Source organism: Sander lucioperca, chromosome 22 (genome assembly GCF_008315115.2).
Source record: "Sander lucioperca isolate FBNREF2018 chromosome 22, SLUC_FBN_1.2, whole genome shotgun sequence".
NCBI lineage: Eukaryota > Metazoa > Chordata > Actinopteri > Perciformes > Percidae > Sander > Sander lucioperca.
Genome location: NC_050194.1, coordinates 22,721,401 through 22,731,967, shown reverse-complemented (window position 1 = coordinate 22,731,967; position 10,567 = coordinate 22,721,401). Strand labels below are relative to the sequence as shown.

Genomic DNA, 10,567 nt, shown 5'->3' with positions numbered 1-10,567 from the left:
ACTATTCTATGACTTTTTTCGACAATAAGAACATTTCCTGAAATGATGAACTGTTCCTATAAACAGCCTGAGCAGATGAATCACATAATTAATATGGTCAGTTTGTTTTTGCTTACCATAATCCTTATCGCTCATAAAATGGGGGAAAAGTTAAAGAATACCCACATGTATCTCATAACACACAGGAAAGAATAGTCTGGACTTCAGTTAGGATATTATTATGGGTATTTATTAAGCAATCTCTCCAACCATTCATGTTTATGGATTGAATAGGCCTCAGATGTGAGAGGAATGCAGCTCTTAAAAACAAAACAAAATCAAATCCCTAATGAGATTAATTTAAAACAAAAACACCATAGCCTTATATACAAGTGAATGGGGTGGGCATGTGCAAGAGGTGCATGGGGTTTCAGGGTGTGTATGATGATGGTTGGTACAACAGGAAGATTTCTGAAGGTGGAAGAAAGGAGGTAGGGTGGGGGCTGGCTTTAGTACATGTAGCCTTTGGAATAGGGCTGGGGGCCCATGTTTTGGGGGGCTTGTTCTGTGGCGTAGGGCACACCCTCATCCAGGTGGGACAGGGGCACTGTGTCCTCCTCGTTAACGTAGCGCTCAAACTCAGCCTTCAGGCTGGGCCGCTGATTGTCGGGGAAGGCCAGGGAGATGAGGGCCTCAGGCTCACACACAAACTTGTAAACATAGCGCTCCCCGGCCACCTAGAGAGAGAGAGAGAGAGAGAGAGAGAGAGAGAGAGAGAGAGAGAGAGAGAGAGAGAGAGAGAGAGAGAGAGAGAGCTTGAGTCATGCAGATACACATTCAACCCTTTTTTTACCCTAGGTGTACAGTCTTCAAAGTTTTTGTGACAGCATTTTGACTTTCTATACCATGACTTTTTCGATATGACTTTTTTCAACATACTATACTATGACTTCTTCGACATACTATGACTTTCTTCGACATACTATACTGTGAGTTTGACATTTTTATTGACATACTATACTATTCACATACTAGTGATTTATAAAGCATACATACATAAGATACACTTTAGCAAATATTACATATTTCAAGACAATGCTGCTAAGGTTTGAATACTAAATCATCTAAATAAATAAAGACACATTTTAAATGACAAATTTGAAATAAAAAAGGGGTGTGCGTTTTGTACCTTCTGCATGATTCCCTTCTCATAGTAATAGCGCAGAGAGCGACTGAGCTTGTCATAGTTCATGGCTGGACGGTTCTTCTGCATGCCCCACAGCCTGGCAACCTGAGCAGAAGGAAGGGAGAATGAGAAGGGGAGAAGATGGAAGAAAAGGAAATGGCTGTGGTTACACTTCTGGCTTAGTTCAGCTTTGGTGAGGTTTATCTAAAGGCGACTGGTTATTTGCATGCTTTTGAAGGCCTAAAGAATAAAGCCTTTATCAAATGACAGGTCAACAGAAGAGAATAGTTTGTGTCAGCATTTTATTTTCTTGAATTTCTTATTCCCCAAATCAAAATTAGACACACTTGTGTGTATTTTCATACTGTGACCACTAGGAGTCCTCGGTGGCAAACCAATGTCCTCTCTGCTCTAGGGCGAGTCCCCACATGTGGATTCACTTCCTTTTTATGTAACCCATTACCACTTGAATGCAACCAGAGTCCTACGGTTTTCACAGTGAAATAAGAGTCATGGCTGGTTGTCAGAGGCAGGCCATGAAATACACTCCCAACCCAAAATTGAACTGACGAGGGACCACTAACTGATAGAAAATTAGTGTCTCACAACCCCACACAGGCAAAGGGGGAGTAAATCAAATTATTATTAACAGTGAATGATCTTAATGTTGACAAACATTTGAGATAGAGGTAGAAAGTGTAAAGCTGGGGGAGGGGAGAGACACTGCGACTCATGACTCAGGAAGAGACAGGTTGTATACCACAGCGGCCATCCAGACAGCAGTACTGTTTGATCTCTGAGTGTGCTCTTAGCCCTAATTGCTCTTGTAAAACTCTTACCCCATTCATTTTTAATGTACAGTAAAAAGATAATGGAAAAACACAGTAGACCCATCCGTATTAGGACCCACCTAAATCGATGCTGTCCAATTAAATTGCAGACTTAAACATCGCAGAAATGTCTTGACTAAAGAAATGTGAGGAGGTGAGAGAGAACGGGGTGTTGGATGATTCTTTGATAGTGCTTGTCCTTCATTTATCAATCCAGTGTTTCATGTGTTGAATAATGAATGGGGAACTAATGGAAGATGGATCAGAGAATAGACCTGTGAGGAAAGTGGCCAAATCTCACTTCTAATCGCTAACATAAATTCATTCCGAGAATAACTCCTGTGCTGTCCTTATATTAACATTGTGATCTCTATCAACACTTCTCTATCTGTGAGGAAGGCGATACAGTAATACAAACTAAAAAATAGTGCTGATGCATTTTAAACCGTATCTCTTAAATTCAAACAATTACTATGATAATTCTACCACAGATTTAATAGAAAGAAGTTAAGGGCCAGTGACCCTAGAGATGCCCTTATACTGGTGGACAATACTGACCAACAAAATCATATTTTGCGATAAGCATACCTTCCTTTTTTGTTTGGATTCACACCACCAAAACCTGATGCAAATGCATAAAATTCTGCATCAATAATAGCTGATAGATGCTTACCACAAAACAAAAACTTAAACTGTATTGAAGTCAAATAAAAAGGTTCCAACTTCTATCTAAAAATATAAATTCAAAGTGTTTAACCCTTGTGTTTTCCTTGGGTCAAATTTGACCCATTTTTATATCAGAATTATGGGTTTCTTTGAACCAAATTGCCCCAAAAACAACATGAATGCGTGGATTTACGTTGTATGGAAGCCATGTAACATTCTTGGCAGGTAAAATTAATGATTACTTTCATTGAATTGTGGGTGTTTTTTTTTATTTTTCTTTTTTTTCAATTTTATAGCATTTGAAATAAACTGTGATCCACTCAACATCCTATGATCTTAACTATCAGTCAAAATAATCCACAATTTCTGTTTTTTTAAACAAAAACAAAAAAAGGTATTATGTCATTTAAATTACGTTTATTGACCATGTATTTAAAAAAGCGTCGAAAAAGTGAAAAAAAAATGTTTCAAAAAGCGCCAAAAAACGTTGGAAAAAGAGCCAAAAAACGTTGGAAAAAGAGCCAAAAAAAGTTCATTTGCAATTTTGACCCGGAAGGACAACAAGTTCACGGTCTACAGGAAGACAACACAAGGGTTAAAATACTGTAACTAATCAGTGGAATTTTGTAAGACTACTGCCGTTTGGACACAATTTCCCCATTAATGTTGTCTCAAAAAGAAATAACAACAACTTTTTGATTAAAAGAAAAATGACTCAGGCATACCTCTTCAGGTTCAATGAGTTTGAACTCCATGCCGCGGCCGGTCCAGGCGATGAAGTGGGCATTGCCCGGGTCGTCCAGCAAGGCCACCAGGAACTGCCAGAGCTGCAAGGAGCCACGGCGCTGGTAAGGTGTGCCCTCGCGAAAAACACCACCCCCCTCCTGCTTCACCTCACCTGGAATGAGGAGAGAAGAGACTGGAGGTCAGTGTGTTTATGGGCTATGATCACACATGTCAAAATGTTTTCTTTGTATTACAAATGGACCAGGAGTTATTGAATCTGACCAGCTTATGATGCAACTAAAATGTCTTTGTAGCTTCAGTTGTAGTTTACTCCCAGCCAAGATAATTCCAGGCATTTCTCGGCACATTAATCTGCATCAGATTGTGAGATTCAATCATGAAATTAAATGGTCTAAATGGGTCTATATTACATGTACAAACAAGGAAATGTTAACCAGCTAAATAGCTGGGAAATCTCTGAATTCTAGTGGGGCCAGTACATTATTACTGTAGGTCATCTAATCTTAATGTTTCATGTTTGCATACTGACATAAACTGAACCAAATGCTTATTAACTACGGCTTATCACACTGACCACTAAAAAGGGCAGCAGTGTGTTTAGTTGAGATGGAAATAGGAACATTTTTAGGGCACTGAGAGAAAAAAAAGAATGAAAATACAAAGCACATAGATATTTAAAAGCAAGACCATGCAAAACAATAAATGATTACTAATACTGGGTGAAGCAGTATGTAGGTAAATGGACACTGATTAGTTCTTGGTTGTTTACTGGTTACTGGATATGTTGTACACAAGTGTGGGAACAGGAGAAGCTCAGCTAAGTTACTGCAGTCGTCTCTCAGAGAAGTTGCACACTTCACTGGTTCAACCAGTGCTGACACCCTCAGGCTGCCCACTCAATCTCCTTTAGTGTCAATCACCAACAACAGCATGGGAAACTGCGTGTCTCTCTCCTCACTGTGACGGAGGAGCCCTACATCGTGTGTGTGGGGAAACCAAACCCACTAATTAAGCGTCTACGTACACAAAGACCAATGTACCTATTACACAGGGATACTTGAAGTCGACATAAGACGATAGTCAGGTATATAGAGTTTCTCTCCAATACCTGCTATCATCCAACTAAACCCTCGCCAAGTGGACTGCAGCGTACAAATGAAATTGTGAGTGAATGCAGAGGGATTATGGGTACAGCAGGCTCACCTTCGAACTTCTCTGGAACCACACGGGAGTCGTTTTCAAACAAATAGCCTAGGAGAAAAAGGGAGAATTGTTTTAGTTTCAAGGGGCCTTGCTCTTAGCACAAATAGGTTGTTCATTTGGGATCTGTGCCAAGATTTCAATACCATCCCAACAAAATACAAGGATCTATTCACACATGATCATAGTTAGGTCAATAAGTGTGTACTCTACTTTTACAAAAAAAAAAACCGAGAGCACTTCAGTGACAGGGAGAGGATTTCATATTGGAAACATTTGAAAGAGACTTGGATCTTTGTTCCCATTTTCAGGGCCAGTGAACTTATTGTGACATCTTTTGGGCCCTTAGCATAACATAATTGATGAAAAGGAATTTGAATTACCAAAAATGGTCCAACAAACAATGTGACTGAAGGGAAGTTGTTTTTTCCCCCTTTTTTGCTGGGGAAATACTGTGCTTTTTCCAGGAGTTATGTTTATTCAGGGATTCTTGAGGCAGGGGTGAGGCGAGCGCTTTTTGCCAATGGAAACATAGACACACCACTGGTTAGCCAATAGAAATACGGACACTCTACGCCGGTTAGCCAATGACCGCAGAGCACCAACCAGCAAAGGCTCAATGTAGATAATGCATTGGAGGGGAGATTGGATACATGCAATTAAAATATTGACATCACTAGGATTCCTTCTATTGAAGAACAACTAACTAATTTGGCAGAGGTGTCTAAAAAAACAGCAAAATGTGAAGGTTATCACAGCAAAAGTCAGGTTACCTTCGTTGCTGTGCTGGGGGTTTGGGTAGCCCTCACTGTGGTGATACATAGAGGGACATCCAGGCACATCTGTAACAGAAATCAATAGCTAAAGGTCAAATTTGTGTTTATTTTATTGGTTTAACAGTAGTCTCGCATTGCCAGACCATACTCAAGTGCTGTGTCTGCGCTGGAGTATGGTCTGGCTTCACTGCTTATCTATTCTGGGATAGGGAAAAAAAAACGCCTTTGGCTCGTTTGTATTTATTTAAACCAATCACAACCATCCAGGGCGGATGCAGCAACGGTGCCATTGCAAAATAGATAGCGAACGGGGAGGGACATCCGGCGTGTCAGGCTGTATCCCCGGGAATGTACATCTGGTGAGCCAGACTGGTTTAACACAATGAAAGATGATAGGATAAATGTCCATCCATTCTCTGAAGAAACTGTATTCCAATTTGCCCAGAAACAGATAATTGGATTTTTATGGGGGGGAAAAAAACAGCATTTTATCAACCACTGATTAAAGTTGATTTGCTTGACAATTTCAGTGAATAAAAACCCAAACTTACTGCTTACTTAGCCAATACGAGCTTGAGAAAGTGGGTGTATTACATGGATATTTTGTGTGATCACCCCGAGCATTGCAAGGACAAATGCTGCATTCATCATATCACTTCTCTTGTCTCTGGTGGTATTTTTAGGCCATGAGCAAGCACCTTCACCAGACCAGAAAAGCAGTACAGTATACAGTGTCTGACTGCACTTTATCTGGGCACTATTGACTGACTCAAATGGATGCATTCACCGAAATAGATTTTATATTCCTCCTCATAAACCTTTAAGCAAAACTCTCTGCAAGTTGGAACACATTTATGTTATGAGTTCTTATAAGGGAGGAGTATTGCCAAGAGTTGTGTGCTCCATATCCTGTGACTGCTCTGCTAACCTTTGTGTGTGTTTGTATCTTTTACTTTGTCTGTGCATAAAAAATACAGGTGTAACACTGATTATTCTATATGCGTTTTCATGCTGTCTGTCAACTGTATGAACGAGAAGATCAAGAGCATAAAAACAGAAAAGGTGCAGCTCTATGCCTCTGGCTCTGGACGTGACTCACTCATGGGGAATGCAGCTGCAGCACTGTGACTGTGATAAGATGCCACTGGGGAAAATCAAACCCTCCATTCTGGTGCAGCAGCACTCGATCATACTGTAAATAATATGTCTGCGAGCAAAGGCAGGCTCCCAGCAGGGAGTGATCGGTCGATTGGGTGTGAGAGCATCGGGGTTAATTGTGTACTGAGTGGCATGACCATTTTGTGTCTTTCATGCGACACAATAGCAGTGATTAACTGATACCAATTTGTATGTGAAACTAGTTTCATTCTCAAAGCCTGCTTTTAACTGTAGACTTGTAATACTTGTGGTATTTGGCTTTCATTGTTCATATTGTACACATCAAACAAAAACACTGGTGTTGTCTTTACATGCTATTTTAATACAACTCATTTGTATGCTTCAGTGCCATTCTTCCATTACATGCCCATGATTTTACAGTTTGGGACAGGTTCTCTTTCAATTAAATAAACAAATATATTATTGTTATAAATCAACAGCAAATAAACAACAATTGAAGGCATTTGTCTTTAGGAACCATATTAATGTTTTGTTTACAGGATGCATTTATTCAAAAGCTCTTTTAAAAACAAAATATCTAATTACCTGCCTGAAAGAAAACAATATTTTTTACTGTTTCTGCCATCTAAATTTACATTACTCCGTTTAAATGGTGGCGCATTAGGTCTCCTGTTTATACTATTGTTTTTAATTACACTGTTAAAGTATACCTGGAATCTCATGACTAATCCCTTTTAACAAATTGTTTTTATTTATGCCTTCCACTTACAGCACTCATACACACAATTCTATAAACTATAAATGAAAGACCTAGTGGTAATCATTAAAAAGGCACAATGACTAAAGTTTTTCTTTTAAAAAAAAACTATATATAGAGTTGTACCAAAAAAAAAATCCCTCTCAATCATCACTTATGACCCACTAGAAATGTGTGGCAGTGTCTGTCTCTGTAGAGACTCTGTTCTTTCTTATTTTGCTGTGTTCAGGACGTCAACCTCTATAAAAACGTAGCAACCAGGTGCCAGATTGAAAGCATGCATCCAAGAGGAAGCTACAAAAATGGACACAGTGCTGAAAAAACCGCAAATATAGCAAGGCCGACAAATCTTGTTCCAAAACGAGAGTGAATCTGGGGTTGTCTTTTACCCGCTGGCAAGCACTGTAACCCTCATTGAGCTGGAGAGGAGGGGCCAACTTTGAATGTTGTGTTTAAAAAAAAATGATACAGACAAATCCTACTCATTCCGTCTTTAAGGAAGGATAAGAGTGAAATGTGTTGGCCTTCTCTTTAGACAGAATTAATTTGACATTATCTCCAGATTTTAGGCTCCTGTCCCCCTGTATTATCTCATGAAAAGTGTGGTTTATTGTGTAACTGTTTACGAATGAATGATAAACTCTGATCTTTTATGTCTGATCAGCCTCTGCAGTTGGTCAAACTCATTTTAGAGACACTTATGAGGAAACTCCACCTAATTCAACTTTCTCCTCCTCCCAGCAGTTATCCACAAAAAAACATCCTTTTGTACTATCTCAAGGTTGTGCGATTCTTTGTCCCCCTATCAAAAGTGCAAGTATGAAAACATAGTGAGAGAAACGAATTAGGTCGCTTTTCCTTTTGGTTTTTATTATGCATTAAGTATGCTGGTTTCAGCGCTGGAAGGCATGCTTTGTAGCCATCCACTAATGTGCATGTGGGACTTTTGGGAATTTCAACAATAGCTTTTCTGCTCCAAGTCTATAGCAGCTTAAATACAGGTGAATGAGGACATCATGTATGATGAGTGATATGTGAGTGTTAAAGCGCCTGCGCTGGCTACCCCACCCTGTACCCACCATCACCCCAATTACTCCCTCCGCTCACCCTCTCCCAAAGCCCAGCCAGTGAGAGGTTCGGGTTACTGCGGCCACGCTCATTTTTCCATTATGAGTTCATCTGCCTGCAGAAAAAGGAAGCCGCTGGTGCAACCTGAGACCCTGGAGCACTCCACCAGGGACTCTAGTCTTTCCAGTGCCCTCCATTTTCTCAATGAAATTCCTCTGCCTCTCTCGCTTACAGAGAGAGCAGTGGGGGGGGAGGAGGGAGGGAGAGAGGGATAAGGAAGGAGGGAGCTGCAGCAGAAAAAAAAAATACTTTTTTCCCCTTTCTTCGCAAAAGTGTCAGAGACTTGAAAGGAGGAGTTTTGGAGGCAGGGAGGGAGTCGTGTAGGAGTCTAGATACAGTGAAAAAAGTTGTTTTGCCTTTTGGACATTTTGTTCTTGAGTTAGCTTTGCACACAGGGGAAGGTTTGTCTTTAAAAAGGGACTTTTTTGAGGCAGATTGCCAGTAATTCTTATAAATAATCTCAACCACTGTCAAAATTCTACATTCGGTTCACAGGTACATAATGTATATGCCACACTCTTACCTTTGATCTATGAACACACTTCTCTCTTCCTCTCTATAATACACAACGTTCCAATGAGGTTTACTTTTCTGTAGTACTAGACCCTCAGTAACCTTGCAAGTTAATTGAATATCCCCCCTATAGTGCTGAAACAATTAGTTGATAAATCAATTTTTCGATCTACAGAAAACTAATTGTTGCTAATGGATTAATTGTTTGGCAGTTTTGGTTAATTAAATTAAAGCTGAACATTTGCTGGTTCTAGCCCATAAAAAAGGGAGAATTTGCTTTATTAATTAGCTTTTCTGTTTTAAATAATAATTGTTTAAAAATGTCTTTGGGGTTTTTGACTGTTTGGAAAATTAGAGATTTCAACCTTCAACCGGTTATCTTGGGACTTGGAGCCTGATGAGCATTTGCACTTCTGATTTCACCATAATAAATAAACTGTAGTGAAATGAGTCTATCACTCACCAGGTTCGTAGGTGTAGTCTGTGGGCTCCTGCTTAACCATCATGTGGGCTGGTGGGAACCTGTGTGGGTGTGGGTGTGGATGTGGGTGGGGATGAGGGTGAGGTCCGTGCCCGTGTCCCGGTCCGCTCCCGTGGCCAGGCCCTGCCATGTGAGCCGCCCGCTCATACAACGGGTCTAGGTATTCTTGCTTAAAGCTCTGCTGAAGGTAGGGCATGCAGGGGTCGGAGTGCTGCCGATGATAACCTCCACCCCCACCCCCGCCGCCGCCACCACCCCCGCCCCCTGGCCCACCACCCCCGCCTCCACCAGCTCCACTGCTGCAATGTCCCGCTGGGGCAGATGGCATGCGCTGAAAGGCCTGGCCTGGTGGTGGGAACTGGGGGCACATGGGGTCTCCTGAAGGGCCCTGATACCTGGAGCTGAGAAATGAGATAGAGCAGCTCATTTCACAATCTCAGTTATGTTAGTCAATGCAATATGCAAAACAGTGTCCTTGTGTTTTTGTGATCGGAATAATACAGATTTTAAACTTGAAAATAAAAAAACTGTACGTGTAATATAAGCATATAACCACAATGTCTACAGTTAAAATATCAACAATGTCCACTATTTACACTTCCTGCTCTAGTTAATAATATGATTTCTTTAAAAGTAATGATAAAATATCATGCATGTGGTAAAATGTCAATCACTGCTGTTGCCAAGACTTAGGTGGTGGTGTGTCACCTGGCGTTGATGGGGTAACTGTTGCTGGGCAGCGGCTGGGAGGTGGCAGCAGGGTTCATGTAGCCAGCGTCGGGCCGTCCGGCCGTGGCAGGTTTCGGGGAGTAATGCTGCTGCATAGGAGACATGGGGGTCCCTGGGCAGGAGCTCTTGGCTCCTCCTGCAGCCCTTTTCTGCTCATAGGCACTGAAATACATGAACACACCCATGAAGACATGCATACATGCATAAATGTGCATGTTACAGCAGGGTTGTACATGTTACAAATGGAGAGGGTCAATACAACAAACAGAGATAATGGTTCTTTGGTGGGGATTTGGCAGTCAATAGTATGTGGTCAGTGTTTAGCTGTGCTGACTTATGCATGACAGCTGACCAGTGCTCGGTCATTGAACATGGATAAGGGTTGTATTATTAGAAATGCTAAAATAAAGCAATTGTTTCATTTGTTCTGCCATTGGTAACAAAGGATGTCAGTAA

The 10,567-nt window shown here is 40.9% G+C and overlaps 1 protein-coding gene across 4 annotated transcripts in view; it reads right to left on the bottom strand.

The window, feature by feature from the left end:
* Positions 1-207: 207 nt before the first annotated feature.
* Positions 208-10,567, bottom strand: part of etv4 (ETS variant transcription factor 4) — a 33,549-nt gene continuing 23,189 nt past the window's right edge. For all 4 annotated transcript variants that reach the window (XM_031314850.2, XM_031314851.2, XM_031314853.2 and 1 more), the window contains 7 exons: positions 10,091-10,273; positions 9,365-9,783; positions 5,382-5,450; positions 4,612-4,659; positions 3,387-3,559; positions 1,169-1,270; positions 208-716 (listed from right to left, as the gene is read on the bottom strand). In XM_031314850.2, coding sequence (XP_031170710.1) covers positions 489-716; positions 1,169-1,270; positions 3,387-3,559; positions 4,612-4,659; positions 5,382-5,450; positions 9,365-9,783; positions 10,091-10,273 — 1,222 coding nt within the window. In that variant the 3' untranslated portion in view covers positions 208-488. The remainder of the gene's footprint in view (positions 717-1,168; positions 1,271-3,386; positions 3,560-4,611; positions 4,660-5,381; positions 5,451-9,364; positions 9,784-10,090; positions 10,274-10,567) is intronic.